Source organism: Physcomitrium patens, chromosome 14 (genome assembly GCF_059467195.1).
Source record: "Physcomitrium patens ecotype Gransden chromosome 14, ASM5946719v1, whole genome shotgun sequence".
Taxonomy (NCBI): domain Eukaryota; kingdom Viridiplantae; phylum Streptophyta; class Bryopsida; order Funariales; family Funariaceae; genus Physcomitrium; species Physcomitrium patens.
Genome location: NC_143423.1, coordinates 12,922,889 through 12,939,885, shown reverse-complemented (window position 1 = coordinate 12,939,885; position 16,997 = coordinate 12,922,889). Strand labels below are relative to the sequence as shown.

Below are 16,997 nucleotides of genomic sequence, written 5' to 3'. Positions count from 1 at the left end.
CGCGTACTTGGTACCACAGGTAGGCATTCCCAACGCCTCTCAGCCAGCCCACGTGGCAATCACCCGCCCCACCGCCCCAAGGCAGGGAGGAAGGTACCCTCCTCTTCTCATTACCCCCTCGCCTCCTTACTGAAATACAGCTATGGGTTCCCTATCTATCACCGTCCGATGGAACTTCCTACCCATGACCGCGCCACTGTGCGGATTCGGAAGCACCACCCGGCGACGAACGAAAGTCGGGTGGAGGGGACGGAGAGAGGACGGACAGTGGACGAGACGTCGTCGGTTCGAAGGGGAGGGAGGGAGCGTGGAGGAGCAGTGCAGAGAGTAGAGTAGAGTAGTATTATATAGAAGGGAAAGGGTGCGCGACGCAATGTAGTTGATGCTGCTGCTACCTCCACTGCTGATTGATGGTGAAGGGGGCAGGAAGAGACAGAGAGAGATTGATTGCAGAGGTTGTGCATATCCCTAAGCGGAAGTAAAGGGGATAGAAGCCTGCCTTCCTTAAGCATAAGAATCCATCGATCTTATCTGGAGCGTCCAGGAGGAGGAGGAGGCGGAGGAGGAGCAGAAGGAGCCGGTGCTGCCCAGTGCTGGAACTTCTACCGCTGGCATCATCGTCGCCTTCCCCGACCCGACTCGACCCGGCTCGACTCATCTCATCTCATCGCCATCCTCCTGCTCTGGGAAGTTTGACGATCGGGCGAGTTGCCCGCTAGAAAAGTGCTAGTAGTAGTAATAGTACTACTACTGTCTCTCCGGGTCTCGCTTGTCTAGTACTACGACTACTTCTACCCTTTACTCGGTTGGTGTTCATCTCCACTAGGGAAGGGCTCACAAGTAATCTGGGCGTCGAGGTGTAGGTGGGTTCTACTCCAGTCCTGCCTGATTGGTTCGCTGTTGTTGTCATCGCCCTCGGTTGTGGTAGTGAAGGGAAGCGAAGGAAAGGACAGGTAACAGGAAAGTGCAGCCCCCTTAGAACTGGGTTGGGGTTGTGTCATTGTGAGAGTGAGAGAGGGAGAGAGTGGCAAGAGGCACTGAACCAAAGCCTTGTGGGGTTTGTGTGGGGGTGTCGATCGACGTCTAGGGGTGTGCCGAGAGTGGGATCGGGGTGGTAGTGGTGAGACATTGCCGTTGAGGAGCTGCTTTTATGTGAAGGTTGCAGCTAGCAAGTGGGAAGTGTAGAGGTAGAGAGTGAAGAAAATGGCTACCGAGAGAGAGAAAGATCACGAGCGCATCAGAGCAGTTTGTGCACAGGTGCCTCTCATTGATGCGCATGCACACAATGTCGTGGCAATGGATTCCACTCTACCCTTCCTGCAGTGTTTCTCTGAAGCCCGCGGCCACGAAGCTCTCTCCTCGGTGCCGCACAGCCTCTCTTTCCAGGTTCGCTACCTCCACCGGCGCCCCGGTCGTGTCCTCTCAAGGCCTCAATTTTTGTTTACGTTAGGCGCCTTGAAAGCTGCGAAGAACCTTTTCTGTTCAATACCTTCCTGTGTTGCGATCATCGCAGGGCTCATCGCTTCCTCCCATGTTCAGATTCTAAGAGCTATTTTTACACTCTCATGGTAATGAATCTAATTTCAATTAGATACTACGGATGCGGGATAAATTCTACATCTTTGTGTTGGATTCTGTTCACAACGCCTGCCTCACACTAGGATCTGATCCCTGACACAGTCTCATGCAGCGAGCTACAGCCCCGAGAAATCGGATTGTTCATTGCAAGAATTATAAGAAAATGGTGGATTATCGACATTACGTCTTCCGATCTGTAGTTGTTGAATCTCCGGGAGTGGCTATTTGGTGGAGAGTATTTCCCCTTTGTAAGATTGGGCATGGCTTCTGGTATCTCTCAGAAGCATTGTCAATACGATGTGCACGTCGGTTGATTCGATAGCGCATTGAGTTCCCTTTGTCTGTATTTGCAGAGGAGCTTGAAAGACCTTGCGGAGCTTTACAGTTGTGAGCCTACCCTAGTGGCCATCGAGCATTACCGGAAAACCGAAGGACTAGCAGCAATCAGTGAAAAATGCTTCGACGCTGCCAACATTGAGTTTGTGCTTCTGGACGATGGCCTCACAATGGACAAAATGGTTAGCCTGGGTTGGCATCGCAAGTACATTCCTGGTGTCCACCGCGTTCTTCGAATTGAGACCGTTGCTGAGGCCATCCTCAACCAGGCAATCTCCCTTTCCACTTTCTCCTATCTTTCGTGCCACAGCTTAAATGCTTTCCTCCACAAAGTCTTTCCTCAACATGGTTCTCCCTTGATTGCCGTGTAGTCTGACAGTCTTTTGTGTGGACTGTGGTTGCGAGCAGGGCATTCAGGGTAATGTGAGATGGACCTTGGAGAGCTTCGAGCACCGATTCAGCTCGACTTTAGAATCATATCCTTAAGTATGCTTCGTACCGTTAACAAGATAATACAAGTTGTAGTATCTTCCGTATTGGGGTTATTTCATACCTCACTAACCTTCATTCTTACTCTGCTACCCTAATTCAACCACATGTGAAAATACCTTAACTTTAATGATGTCCTCACACTCTCTTCTAAGGTGGTCGCCTTCAAGAGTATTGCCGCATACCGCAGTGGGCTGCGCATCAATCCTTACGTGTCAGCTCAGGAATCCGAGAATGGACTCTTTGATAACTTACGTAAGTGATCGGGGTCGGCGGTTAGAACGCTGCTTCATTTTCGACCTATGGTGTCGTCCGCCCTGCTGTGCAAAGAATGATTTTTGTAGTAACTTCTCGATCACAGAGTTTTAGCTAATGGAGGAATTTGTGCTTTGGACACGGTTGAACTGGTAACAGGTGCTGGAAGCCCCGTCCGGGTTTCAAACAAGGCTTTGATCGACTTCATCTTTACACGAGCCCTCGAGGTAGCCACTACTCGAGACGTGCCGCTACAGATTCATACGGGGTGCGTGACCCGCTTTTGCATTGGCTGTCTGTCTTCTCAGCGAAACTAAGTAATGCCGCATTTGAATTGAACGATATGGTTTTGGGTAGTGGAGGAACGTCTTGCTGTTTTAAATTTACTTATCTCGTGTGTGAACTGAGCATGTTGCTCATGTTTTGAATCCCAGGTTTGGTGACAAGGACTTGCAGCTAGAGCTTGCCAATCCGTTGCACTTACGTGCTGTGCTGGAGTGCCCGCACTACGCCAATGCTCGCGTTGTGCTTTTGCATGGCTCCTATCCGTTCATGCGAGAAGCTTCATATCTCGCCAGCGTTTACCCTCAGGTGCATTTGGACTTCGGGCTGGTGGTGCCGAAGTTGAGCGTTCGTGGAATGAGGTGCGCTGTTAGCGACCTCATGGACTTGGCTCCTGTTAATAAGGTAATCTGTGTACACGATGGATCTGTGTCTTACAAATCCGTTTTTTCTCTCCTTCTTTTATCTCTTTGCATCATTTTCCCTGTCGTTGCATCAGATTTGTTCATCATGCTTGTTTGGCTTCGTCGACTTCAGATTATGTTCAGCACGGATGGGTACGCTTTCCCGGAGACTTTCTTCCTAGGTGCCAAGTGGTCGCGAGAGATTTTGGCTCGCGTCCTGATTGAGGCTTATGACAACGGAGACATGCCAATCAACGAAGCCCTTGCTGCCGCAGATGGAATTCTGGGACGCAATGCGTTGGACTTTTACAAGTTGGAGGGCAAGGGTGGATTCTCAGCCTCGACCGACAGCTTGAGTAAGTTGAACCAGCAAGCCACGCTGCAAGGTTTAGGAAGTGCAAGCTTGGTGTCAATGGAACGCACTCCATTTGCACCGAGGTTACCGCCATCTCTCCGCACGCTTCCCCAAGGGAAGTCTATGAAGGATTCGCAATCCCTTCTTGCGAGTCCCAGAGCTCTCAAAGTGGACGTTCTGGACGAGAAGGTGATCGACCCAGTGGCTGTGGAAGAGAAGGATGTTCATGAGGGCGTTGCGGTGAAGCACGTGCGGTTGCTGTTCTCAGATGGTTCGGGTCAACGACGTTGTAGAGTGGTTCCTGTGAAAAGGTATGAGGGAGTGGTGATGGACCATGGTCTGGGCATCACCCAAGCGTGCATGGCGATGACATCGTTTAGCGATACGCCTGCGCCGAATAGTGGATTGTCAGCCATCGGCGAGATCCGTTTGATGCCCGACATCTCGACAAGGCGCAGATTGCCTTGGTATGGTTCTGCTCCTTTCGCCTTTGTTATCGATCGATTCTCCTCGTAGCTTTTGTAATTGAAGAGGCTCCTCCACCAGATACGGGGAAAAACTCCAAGCTAGCTTATAATCTGTTGGATTTGTTTTTTATTTTTATCACAGCTTCTGGTAAATGAGGCACTGCAAAAGTATTGTGTCATCTCTACCCTATCTGCTTGTGACCGTTGCATATTTGCGAGATTTGATTCCTGAGAAAGGTTTGTGCTGCTTCTGCCAGGTTTCCAGAGCACGAGATTGCGCTGGTGGACATGCACAGCAAGCCTGGTGTGGCGTGGCAGTATTGTCCTCGCAGCACTCTCCGCAGCGTGACACAAACCTTAGAGAAAGAATTCGGTCTGGTGAGTTGCGTGATGATATTTTAACATCCTACGTTTCGTTTTGGGTGTTTCTCGAAGTCACGTGAAATGGGTTTTGATTGCTGTAAGTGATTGGTATTACAGACGCTGCGAGCTGGTTTCGAGAGCGAGTTCTACCTTCTGAAACGGGCCGAGGGGTACGCTCTTTACACCCATATGAGTTTGTTTTTGGTGTGAGCTGACTTTCTCTGGCTTCTGGTTCTTGTGTGGGATTGCGAGAGTGAGAAAGACGACTTTCAGTCTGATATTGTTGTTGTTCCTGATGCCCTTCACAGAGAGAAGAAATGGCAGGGAGTGGATGCAACTCCATACTGCTCATCCGCAGGCTTCAATGCTGCGTCGCCCATCCTTTCCGAAATCACAAGCACGCTATCAGCCCTGGGTATTCAGATTGAGCAAATGCATTGTGAGTCTGGAGGCGGCCAATTCGAGCTAGCTGTGGGTCATTTCCCATGTCTCGAGGCTGCTGACAAGCTTCTCTTGCTCCGGGAGACTGTTAGCGCCATCGCTGATAAGAACGGTCTCCGTGCTAGCTTCTTGCCTAAGTGAGTATCAATTCCCTTCCGGCGTCTTTCTCTTCAGTTTCCTTGGTGCGGCATTTCGAGCAGTTTTACTGAAGCTTGTCTCTGTGCAGATATTTCCCCAAAGGAGCAGGAGTCGGGTCACATGTGCATCTCAGTATATGGCAAGGCGATCAAAACGTGCTCATGGGCAAAGGCTCGGGTTCAAAGCACGGCATGTCGAAGCAGGGGCAAGAGTTCATGGCTGGAGTCTTGGACCACCTTTCAGCGATCTTTGCTATGACTTGTACAATTCCAAACAGGTCAGATACTCCTTTCGTTTGTTGCTTGAATCCTTGTCAGCTACATGGCAACGGTACTCGAGTCTGGTGTTGAATCGTGTTGTTTTGTGTGATTTACAGTTACTCCCGTATTCAGCCCAACACATGGAGCGGTGCCTTCAAGTGCTGGGGACGTGACAACCGAGAGGCGCCCTTGCGTACGGCTAGTCCACCCGGGTGTGATGCTGATATGGTTAGCAATTTTGAGTTGAAGAGCTTTGATGGATGCGCTAACCCACATTTGGGATTAGCCGCAATTATCGCCGCTGGAATGGACGGCCTCCGCAAGCACCATCAGCTCCCAGAGCCAACTGGTGAGTCCTTTTCGAGTTGGGTCTCGTAGTTGTAGTTGTTTGTAACATTAGACCTATAATTGGCTAACCCGATCCCATGATGATGGTTGCAGAGGTAAATCCGGCAGAGTTGGAGGATGGCAAAATCGAAGCCCTGCCCAGTTCTTTAGTTCAAGCAGTGGAAGCCCTTGAAGGCGACTCTGTTTTGCGCGAAGTTCTCGGAGAGCCGTTGGTGAAGGCCGTCATTGCAATCCGCAAGGTGCGTGTCTTTCAATCCCTCCCTCTGTAATTTCCAAGCGTGTGTTTCTGTGAAACAATCTTATTCAGTCGAGTTGGTCATGCAGGCGGAGGTGGAATATTACAAAGACAAGGTCGATGCTGAGGAGATGCTCGTCGAGCGTTATTGAGGGATCATCTACGCATCCACAGGTGTGTATGATGAATCGCAAGTTTCTTCTTATTCTTGTGATTCTAAAAAACTGTGCGGCATATTTTATGTTAAACAGCACGTCGAGGTAAGGTTTGTTAAAGATCGGTGTGCGTGATTGAGGCATTTACCGTAATTGTATCAAGATAGATTACTCAACCCTCTTGCTATGGCATAGGTTGCGTCACTGCATGCTAAAAACAGAAGCAGGAATCGAGACGTGTGTGCTATTTTGTTTGATTTTATAACGAATTAAAATATACTCCAGCAGTTCAACCCTCACATTTTGAAACTAGGTTGTTCATCTTAGGTCTTCACAACGAAGCAGATCCATTATCTGAATGAATTCTTTTGATAGTTTTGATTTACTTACATGGTGTTTGTTTGTTTGTTCAGAGTACCAACGACCAAGAAGAGGACCCACAATTATTGCGCTCCCATGCTTGCTTGTGTCGGCAACGACCACATAAGGTCTCCAGTGAACAATGTCAGACGGATCGAAAAAAATATATTTATGTCAGACATGAACTAGTTTGTGATGCTGGCAATCAATTTTCGCACAAAACTCTCAAAGCTCCGCTGCTTTCTTTGAAATTGGTGGCAGGCTCATACTGCCGGAAGTAAATAGTTACGATGCATTGGGTGGGGTCAGTATTGGGCGTGGATTTGCTTGTGCAATGCACAAACCTCGTAGTGACTCAAAGATCATCGTTGTAATCCTGCATCTAGATGATATTACTTTTTAGTGTTTATGTTCCTCACAGCGTCCAGGTTCTGCTGTTTATTGAATAGGTTATATATGTAACCTGCGTCTCCACAGAACCAAATCAATGGCGGGTCCTTTTTTTCTCTGGTATCTCTCAAGACCTCAGCAGCCTGAGAGCTTCAGCGGCTTCAGGGATTCATATCTTCCGTTTTCTTCATGAAGCGTGCACTCCGTTTGTCTCAAAATAATCCATTTTCAAGCTTTGCATGCACTGCAGTTTCGTTGTTGTCATCTTGTGTTTGGGGAGAGTAGTTTTGTTGCTATTTTCTTTTGGTTTGAGTATTATTTCCATTGTTGTAAAGAAACCAAAAGAAAATAATACTCAAACCAAAATATTTTACAGAATTTTATAGAATTCAGGTCTTTTGGTTTGAGTCAAGCTTTTATAGAATTTAGGTCTTCAGTTCCTTTAGGAGTTGCGTAGACTGAGCAGAGTCCTTGTTTTTACTGGGGTAGAGGCATGCAACTTACTGGGTTTGTTTCTACTGGGTTATAATTATTGTGCTGGCTCCTATGTAACTCTCAATTCAATCAATTTCTTGTTATAGGATGTTTAGTTTTTTCTGAATTAAGCACAACTTCTTGTCATCCTTGATTGTACATGACCATGACAACCATCCTGGTTTTGCTCTTCAAGCTGGATTGTGCCTTGGTTTACCTCAGAACCATCCCTTACAGTTACACTTTCAGAGTCGTTTGGTTGAAAAATTGTGCAGTTTTTGCTTTGATGATGTGGAATTCTCTGTACGAGCTGCCTAGCTTTATGGACCAGCCCTGGTTTTGCCAAGAATATTATACTTAATCATCCCATGACAAGGCAATTAATCAATCAATTTATTAATTTTTCATCAATCGGATCAGCCACAAAAATTTCCACCTCCTTGCAAGGTAGGCAAAATATTGGCTCTCAATGTTCATTGTTATCAAGCCTTTTGACTAAAATTGTTTCAATAGTATAAACAAATGTTGTGGTTAGTCTTACAACCGTATCCCAGTTAGAATTTTAATGATCCCTGATTCTTCTAAATTTGACGGATTCCTTGTAGCTTTAGCATGAACATTTGCATCTTTCATGTTGATCACTACATGCTTATCTCGCATTAGGCCTCTTTAGAGCTGACCGTCTTTCTTAGAAATATACCTGGTTTTATACAATTTGTATCAGTTGCCATCTTATTGTACACCTTGACCCTAAGCCTAATGTCAATTTGTTTTCTTCTATAAACCCACAAAAAACACAATGTTAAAATGGAAAAATGGCTTCTTTCTAGTATTGCATTGAATGTTCCATTGTGTGCAATATAAACATTTAATCTCCACAAATTATAAAACTCTTTAACAAGGCATTTACTTCCCTCCCTTCTAATATACCTGTGGTTCAAGATTTTCATTCAATTGTATTTCTCTAGTCAACTAATTATGCTTTACTATTATCAATTGGTGGTTGCAAGGTATCAATGTGCAGTTTGTTGCATGGTTTTCTCTTGTATTTAATATTAGTGCGTGTTTGAGTTTATTTATGGTAATATTAATATGCTTATGTAGCAATTTGATTTGAGGTGCTTTAATTTTACAATATTAGTTTAATACAATGTGGTTCTATGTTTCATTTTGGTGTCACTCTGCACATTTTTTTGGAATTTGTTGTGGTGCTTTGTTGCTTGATATTGCAATATTGGATTTGTAATGAAGTTGGTTTGGTTGTGCTTGATTTAGTATTTCATAATTTAATTTCTATTAGTAGTCATTATTGATTGTTGACTTTGGTAGTCAAAATTGGTGTACAACCTTAAAGTAATAAAATAATAAAATAAATATTTATAGAATTAAAGTTCATACTTTCAATTTTAACACCTCAACTTTTTTCAATAAAATCAGAAGTGAAGACTTTACAAAGGCATATTTTTTTTGTTGTAACACTTTTAGTATATGTAAAAATAAAGCTATTTTTTCTTGACACATATATTCTGTTGTTTCAAAATCAAGATATTATGTGAATTTTTTTTTAATGTTCTTTACTTTGTTAGTATTAAAAATAATATTTGACTAAGTAAACAAATTATTAATTTTAGTTAGTTAACCTTTTTTTAACAAGAAGTTGTGGATCTCTTTTATTAGGTGATTAATCTCTTATTAAGTAATTGAGCTTTCTGCAGTAGAAGAATATTTTTAAAAATTAAAAGAAATACTATATAAATAAAAGAAGACTCGAATTTATCTTCCTTTATTTGGTAATTATATGTTCAAATTATTGATTTTATTATAATTAATTCAACTTTAATATTAGTTTTATGTTTACCTTGATAAAATTAAAAAATATCATATATTAACTTATTTTTAATAGTATTTATTTTAAAAATGTAATAGGATTAAAGATATAAGTATAATATATTAATTAATAAATAGTAACATGGTAGCAAGTCTCTCATTCATGTAGATGCTGCTTTATTTAGAGTTGCACAACCAATGACCTCTAACAAAGTTTTGCATAACTTCTAACATTGTGGATATATTTTGTGACACTACCATTATTTTATATTATATTATATTATTGTTGTGTAAGAAGAACAAGACAACATTTTTGTAACTTTAGAAAGACAGAGTATGTGGATAAAGTAGCAATAATATTAGAAGAATTAAAAAAATAGCTATTGAGTAATGATCCTTCTTTGATTTGGTCTTGTATTGCAAAATTAGTTATAATGTTGAAACTATTGCTACATGTTTATTTTTTCTTCTTTATTCTTGTAATAACCCTAAGATTGGTGCTACTTCAAGAGACATCTTGCTTATTTAAAGTATTTGCTTATATGAAGTTTGAGCTATAAGTAATGTATACATAGTATATTAATGCCAATTTATATAATAAAATAGCACACTTCTTCATATAGATCTCTATCCTGTATTTTTTTAAAAAATTGTATTTCATGTTTAGATAGTGCAATAAATACACAATTTAAATACTTTTTACATGATATTATAACTCTAAAATAATGATTTAGTAAATCACATTCTTAAATTTTTTAAAATTTAAGCATTCTACATTAAAAAATACAATAATTTTAATTTTAAAAAAAGTAACTAATGTATTTTTAAAATTATAAAAACTTTGATGTGAAATTTTTTAGTGGTCACTAATGAAAGATTTAAAGACCAGTAAAAAATTTCACATCAAAGTTCACTGGCGAAACCATCTCAGTTTGTTAGCCTTTGTTGTGTTGATGTATCAGGTTTAGATATTAGAAGAATATATGTTAACTCTCATTATTAGAAAAAATAATGATGACATTTGACATATACAAAAGACATCTCAATTTGATATCTCAATTTTTTCATAATATAGTTTAATATCAATAGACAATGAAGTTTATTTTTAATATATAATTTACTTATTTCAACAACCTACAACTAACAGTGAGTATTAAGATCATACTTAGAAAATTGATCTTCACAAGGGTAACCCTTACAATCTTCTAAGTAGGTACTCGTTTTAAGTTTGAGAAAGTAATAAGATCAGCATATAATTATCTACCTTAACAATTTTAAATTGATTGGTGCATGTTGGTTGGAATAAAAAAATTGTGCTTAGTAATGAAGTCAGAGAACCTTTGTAGCTATGCTGAGACACTTAAGATTACAATATCTTACTTTGATCACAATAACTAATGGTGTAATTTCAGAATTATTCGAGATGTTGCATTAATTTGAGATCAAATTTTCAATTTAATATGTAGAAGTGTTGACGTCAATGGTCGTCTGGGTATGTATGTCAGTTCTCTTCATCAGATCAACAAAGAAACGATCTATTTTTCCAAACTATTCACAAACAAAACTCTTCCTACCAAACGATTGGCAAACAAGTTTTCCTAAATAGTGCCAACATCGATAAAAGCAACTAACAATACATGGACCAGCTACATCACGCACAAAATCGTACAGATTTCAGTAGGGCATTATCTTTCTCTCGTTGCATGGAGAGACTTCAAAATAGTTTATTTTAACGTCGTTGTAACTGTTTCTTGAAATTGTATACGCATCACTCTGTAGAGCTTCATTCTCGTTGATTTTTACCTGGAAGCAAAGTATGAGATAGATGAAGCGGTGGTTGAAAGACTGTCCACTCTATCGAAATGAAATGTGTCATTGATAGTCGAGGATGAAGTGAGAAATGTGACAAACGAACAGTTCTGCACAATAGCAAAGGGACGGAGACTTGTTTAAAGGAAAATGTTGCTTGTGTGGTGTTGTAATTGATTTGTGTCGACTGTACAAACTGAGCTGGTTTTGCCAATAGTGAGTTTACTGCTTTTCTATAAGAGATGGGATTTGTAGCAAAATGTCCACATCTTTCAATGAATGGCGTGGACAATCAATGTATAAACTATCTCATGGTTGCTGCTGCACATCGGCGAAGGAATGTGAAGAAGTGGTGGATGTGTCGAAGATGAAAGATTAGAATCAGCCATCGGGGCAGCTGAAGGATTCCGGGAACAGGTACCGAAATGCGAAGCTGAAAGGGGAAACTGAAAAAGTCGCAGGATTGTTGAAGATTCGGCGTCGATAGCGTTGTTGGGTGCACTCATATACAGCCGCGGCCTGCGGCGCGGGAAGAAACTGGGTCACCCACTGGGGCACCACATCGTCTTCGACGAACTCACGAGCGTAATTGTACAGGAGCTTGGGTAGCAGGACTCGGCCTTTAGATGTCAGACCCACCGTCGCACGCGCGTAGTCTCGCAATGCGCAATCGAGCTGGTCATGAACGTGCTCTGCTGTATATATTCGCACCATCGGGGAAGAGTGGCCACCGCAAGACAGCGCGAAGTTTACTTTCGGATCAGGCTTGCCGATCCCATACTCACTTTGTTCCTCGGTTAGCTTTTTGCTGTGAAGTGCCATGATCAATGCCTGCGACAATTTGGACGCACAAAAACGCAGGGTTAGGGATACATTCTGAGGATTGGCTTGAAGTCACCCACTCTATTAGTATTACTGCTTCGAATACCGTACGACTATGTTGGACTAACAGCAAAGGAAACTTGGACTCACAAACTGCGGTCGGTGGAGCATAATCCTGGCCTTGAGAAGATGGCACTCAATGGCGGCAGCATTGAACCAATGGCCTCCGACGCAGTATGCTGCTTTCTGCATGAGGGTGAAGAACTTAAGATCGCTTCTGGGAATTCCGTATGCGAGAAAAGCCTGCTCATATTTTGAACACGACTCGTATTAGACAATTGCGGTCAGTGTGTGACAACACTGCGTGGGAAAAATAACTCTACCGCAGGAACGAACTAGAGGCAACCGGGTGGATGCAGTGCTAGTTAACTTACATGCATGAGTAGGGCATTGTAAAGATTGATCCAGAACGCGAGTTTCTGCTCGTGTGTCATTGCCGAGGGGTTGACTTGAGATAATTGTTCCACCAGTATTCTGCACGACAATCCAATTTTTAGTGGGCATAGGTTCATTTAGGGTTGGGCAAAGCCTCCGATCGCGATGGCTTACAGATGCTCTCTGAGAAGACGAGGAACTCACCTGAATCTTCCAAGACTCTGCGCGACGCATTCAAGCTGGTCCATCCCTACGGTCAGCCATAACACCTCGTAAGCATTGGCGTATGGCCCAATGTCAGCCCAGGGAAGCTTCCCCGAGACTTTGTATGGATCCGGAGTGCTGTCGCATCCGATCAATTCCGCAAAAAGTCCAGTGTCCAAGCTTGGACTTCGGGCTCCTGATGGAACGAAGGAATCGGACTGGGAAGAGTTGGATGAAGAGGGGGAGAGACGGTCGGTGCGACAGGACGAGGCAGGCCAATCTTGGGATCCATGAGATTGGGAACTGGGCCCTGCTAAGTGGCAGTAGATGTTAGCCATGCAGCGCACCATCTCCTCCGACAGCCTGTTTGCGTACGATATGATCTCTAGTTTCTCTGCTTTGCTTTGACGAGGAGACTCCTTGCAGGAACTCCGCGGTGATTCCTGCTTGAGAAGCACACACACCCCATCAGCCATGCACCCTCTGGTGTAAACACCGATATAAATCTTCATAGCTAGCCATAAGCTATTTGAGTGAAGACACTCACCAACGAAGCATCGCTTTGGTTCGAGATGCTGGGAGGGGACGCTGCAGTAGGCGCGTTGTCTAGAGGAGATCGAGGAGATTGCGATTGTTCAGGTAGCCTCATTCTCCAGATTCGCCGTAGTTTTCTGATTCTTACGTCGTCGGTGAGAACCTGTATTCAGCACTCAGTAGTTCAGGTACGCAGCGGATCGGTTATGCTGACAGGGGACATCGGCACGAATCGGTTGGAATAGGAACTCCATGAGGAGCAGATTCCTACGAAATCTGTGCACGCAGAAGTAGTGTAAGGCTTCCCGACGAGCTAGACTTACCTCGTCAATTCTGGAGGGACAGTCGCGAGGCAGAGAAACAGAAGCAGCCTCTGTGTCAAACGCCGGCTTGACAGATCGTTCCTCGGAGAAGGACGAGAAGTTCCAGAAGGCGAGGCGCTTGGCGGAGGGGAACAACTTCACAGGATTCAATGACTTTCGTACAACTGGGTGATCTGGCTGGCCAGTGGGAGTGACGGGTGTGGTGTTCTGCGGCTCTTCCCCTGGTGTGAACGGAGACAACGATGCAGAAGAAGTTGGATTGGATGACGCAGACTCAGACGACGGGGCACTGGCACCCTCGTCTTGAGATGTACGCGGGTTCTTCTCGGCTGTGGAAGGACTAGCTGTCTGTGATCGATCCTGTGTGAAAGAACCATCAGAAATGTTTTTACTCATCACGAATGCAGCGAGGTGAAGATTCATGATTGCATAGCATAGGCCCAACGTGAACGTTCGGACGTGCCTACCTTTTTCGAGAAGGGTAAGAAGGACATTTGTGACTGCCCGTCGAGGGGGCTCCACAACAACCGAAGAGCTTGTCGCGGGGATTTAGGAGGAGTGCGAAATTGCTGGCTGGATTCTTGAGAGGGTTTACGCAAGAGATCTTTCAGGGTAGCACGTGCAGGAGAATTTGAGCATCGGGAACTGCATGTGACAAACCGTGATGGCACTTTCGAAGGGACCGGACATTGGGGGGAATCATAACTGGATCGTTGATGTGCAAGCGATAAGGCAGGTAGTGATTTGGCATCTTCGACTGGCGAAGGCACGTCGGAAGGGGAATTCAATGTCTGGTGCACCACTGCGCGCTCAGTCCTCTCGTGCGCCAGATCCGATTGAAGTGCGGACGCCTGCATTTCAAGTCTCAGAACTGCGACCTCCAGCATTGCGATGTCCGTGAGCAACTGCTGGACCTACACAATGAAAAGGAACATCATCATGAGCAATAGCTTGTCCGTGGACCTTCCTTTGGCTCGAGCTTAAGGGATCTGATCACACCGCTGGTGGGCAGTGGGCGAGTAGTCCCGAACTTGCAATCACATCCACACTAAGAGGGAGGTCGAGGAACTTACATTGCTGGGAAGGTGGTGCAAGTCAGGATTGGGCAATTGGGTGCTGGACAAATTCGAAAGTGCTCTCTCCAGGGCACTGTGAAGCTCAACTTCTTTGTCTAGCTGCTTGTGCAACTCGACCACCTGTGTTGCAAGAGCAAAACTGAATCATACATGCGCACTTGCAGTGATCATCAGAAAAATCACATTGGTCCAGGATACCTCCAAGAAAGTGGATGGATAGTAGATTAAAGGTGGAATGAGAGGCGCTTACCTCATTTTCGAGTTCGAGTCGATGGACGAATCTCATGAAGGTGGGACTATGGACAAGCTTGCGCAGCGCCGCGTCGCCAATTTCTTCTTCGGAAGATCGTGCACCATTCATGTATTCCCGAACAAGGCACTGTTCCGCCGGAGTAAGAGCATTTTTTTTATCCTCCAGTACTTGCTCTTTGGAAGAAAGCCTAACAAATCCAACACAAGCCCACGGTTGAAGAATCATCTCGTAGGTGCGTACAACCGAAAGCCTACAATCAGGAAACAATTCCACTCGCACTAAGATCTGAACATTCACGTACAAGTTCAAACTCTACGACCCAATCAACCTCTTTCGAATCAGAAGGTCTAGGGAGGTAATTCAGTACAGTGCATGTTCGGATCCCTTCCCTGTATAAGCAGGGAATACTCAGAAAGACTCCCAAATCATCTGCGCCACTGTTGCTAACGGCATTGAGTTCGTGTGAGTGAAAGCAAGGGTCAAAATCTCACATACCCCGCAGACTTCCCTAGTCCTGCAGGTCTGCTGTAGAGATCACCCGCAGGATGAACTGACGCAACTACAGATTTCGAGGGTACTCGACCGTGTAGGAGCAAATCGAGTGCCGTTTTCATGACTTCTGCTTCAGTTTCTGTCAAAAATCACCGAAACCCCCTGACATCCGTTGAGCCACATTAAATTTCCCGAGACAATCGAATTTCGAAAATTTTCGTTGTTCTTTTTCAGTGAACATCACTAGGATATCCTTTGAGAACGTGCTAGTCAAGACTAGAATGTGGAAGAGGTGCTCGCCTGCGATAGCACAAACCATACACTGAGCTCCAACCATGCATTGTCCTGAGATCCCAACCCGATCGCAACTCTAATTCTAATACCTCCACCACCGCTCACTCTACTGCCTGACCACAGCAGATCCTCGATGAATGTGACCAGCTCGCCGACACACCCCGCAAACCCAGTCCCGAACACCTCTCGCGATTCTCTACACCGGAATCTTAGCCCTATCCCAAGACCAGTTGAGAGAGGAATCCCCTTCCGTCTTCATGGAACGATGAAGTCGGAGAGCGACGCGGCACGTCGACGTCACCTGCAAGATCCGCCCATCACAGCATTTCTGGACGTGCTCGTTAGGCCTCCACATATACCCCATCTTACGAAGGGAAACCAGCACCCAAAGTACACAGTCCCAACACCCTGTCACCAGTCTCGATGGCTCCATGGACTTCCACTAGCCCCCAAATCGACAAATTCTGGTCTCTGCAGTGCGGAACGCAGTATTGATCAGAGCGAATCGACCCGCCATTGTAAGAGCGCGGCATTCGAGTCGAAGTGGCCTACTCCCAGCATTCTCCAATCTTAGTCTGTTGCGCCATTTATTCCGGAAAGGCGAGGGGCAATCTTTCGCCGTGCCATTCTGGTATGGCTCTGACACGCCGTAAGGTACTTTAGATAGACGGGAGACGGGGATGGCAGGGTATGTAAATACGAGGACCGAGTTTGGCGGTGGCGCGGATATGGAGGTTCTGACAGATTAGATAAACTGCATGGAGGATTTCGACGTCGGGGGGTAACTAATTACGGGGGAGAGGGGGCGTTGCAGTCAATCTTAACAGAATTTGGGTGGCAGTAAACTTTTGGGTACACTCGATTCATCGGAGTTGGCGTCAATCAGTTGCCGTTTCTGCTTCACATTCAAGGCCCGAGCGGCGGCGGGCTATAAGCTAGCTTCTGCTACTCGTACACACTGCACACCAACTGCTCTCAAATCACCATTTGTAAGTTATAGAAAAATTTCGTATAGTCTTTTTTGTTGTGGCCCGTCGCAAGCTCATCAATCAGCGTTGATGCCCGATTGCTTCAACTGAACTGTCGACTGTGACTGCAGACTGGCCATTGAAGGCGGCCAATATTGGTACACAATTTTTCTGTTATTCTTGTTGTATTCGCATGTAATAAAACTTCTCGAATTTTTCCTCTTGGATATTTTGGGGAAACACTACGTCCTATAATAAGCCAAGCAACCGAAAAATAAACAGAAAATAGCCTGTTGCAGCCTTAACCGCAGTTTTATTGATTTCTCTTTAACCTTTTTCCTTTTCAATTTTCCTCTTCTAAAATCCTATTTTTTCTTTTCCTCCTGCTTATTTAATTTTTTTTATCTTCCCCTTTCCCTTGTAGTATAAATAGAACGGACGGTTTGCGAGCAATTATTCTAGCAATGCCTTTCGGGTGAAATTTCATTTTTCGAGATCTTCTTTTAGGCGATGAATTACTGAAGTCAAGGCAGGTCAGGCGCACAACACCTGCGTGGACGAATCGGTGATACGGAAAACAACGGGCGACGTGACCACCGGAACACTCTCTGCTCAACACCGCTCCGCTGC

The 16,997-nt window shown here is 44.5% G+C and overlaps 2 protein-coding genes across 4 annotated transcripts; one reads left to right on the top strand and one right to left on the bottom strand.

The window, feature by feature from the left end:
- The first annotated feature begins 350 nt into the window (after positions 1-350).
- Positions 351-6,979, top strand: LOC112291400 (protein fluG). Of its 2 annotated transcripts, none has more exons than XM_073538456.2 (15): positions 351-1,386; positions 1,932-2,183; positions 2,323-2,391; positions 2,547-2,658; positions 2,818-2,926; positions 3,093-3,345; positions 3,478-4,166; positions 4,424-4,544; positions 4,647-4,699; positions 4,838-5,107; positions 5,197-5,385; positions 5,485-5,717; positions 5,810-5,955; positions 6,041-6,125; positions 6,520-6,979. In XM_073538456.2, the coding sequence occupies exons 1-14, from the start codon at positions 1,204-1,206 to the stop codon at positions 6,101-6,103; spliced, it is 2,742 nt and encodes a 913-aa protein (XP_073394557.1). In that variant the 5' UTR covers positions 351-1,203; the 3' UTR covers positions 6,104-6,125; positions 6,520-6,979. The 2 variants fall into 2 exon arrangements, with proteins under 2 accessions (XP_073394557.1, XP_090112054.1); XM_090255928.1 differs by having other exon boundaries at positions 362-1,568.
- Positions 6,980-11,102: 4,123 nt separating this feature from the next.
- On the bottom strand, positions 11,103-15,954 carry LOC112291191 (uncharacterized). Of its 2 annotated transcripts, none has more exons than XM_073538569.2 (10): positions 15,109-15,954; positions 14,611-14,800; positions 14,358-14,480; positions 13,752-14,198; positions 13,285-13,644; positions 12,975-13,124; positions 12,428-12,870; positions 12,223-12,322; positions 11,939-12,091; positions 11,103-11,797 (listed from the first exon to the last, which is right to left on the bottom strand). In XM_073538569.2, the coding sequence occupies exons 1-10, from the start codon at positions 15,225-15,227 to the stop codon at positions 11,348-11,350; spliced, it is 2,535 nt and encodes an 844-aa protein (XP_073394670.1). In that variant the 5' UTR covers positions 15,228-15,954; the 3' UTR covers positions 11,103-11,347. The 2 variants fall into 2 exon arrangements, with proteins under 2 accessions (XP_073394670.1, XP_073394671.1); XM_073538570.2 differs by having other exon boundaries at positions 13,285-13,632.
- Between the last annotated feature and the right edge of the window lie 1,043 nt (positions 15,955-16,997).

Coding starts and splice junctions, on each gene's coding strand:
- LOC112291191 (XM_073538569.2), bottom strand. CDS start 15,227: ATGAAAACGGCACTCGATTTGCTCCTACACGGTCGAGTACCCTCGAAA. Junction 14,801..15,108: donor GGACTAGGGAAGTCTGCGGG/GTATGTGAGATT, acceptor TGGATTTGTTAG/GCTTTCTTCCAAAGAGCAAG. Junction 13,125..13,284: donor GTCCCTCCAGAATTGACGAG/GTAAGTCTAGCT, acceptor TGCTGAATACAG/GTTCTCACCGACGACGTAAG.
- LOC112291400 (XM_073538456.2), top strand. CDS start 1,204: ATGGCTACCGAGAGAGAGAAAGATCACGAGCGCATCAGAGCAGTTTGT. Junction 2,659..2,817: donor TGGACTCTTTGATAACTTAC/GTAAGTGATCGG, acceptor AACTGGTAACAG/GTGCTGGAAGCCCCGTCCGG. Junction 5,108..5,196: donor CGTGCTAGCTTCTTGCCTAA/GTGAGTATCAAT, acceptor GTCTCTGTGCAG/ATATTTCCCCAAAGGAGCAG.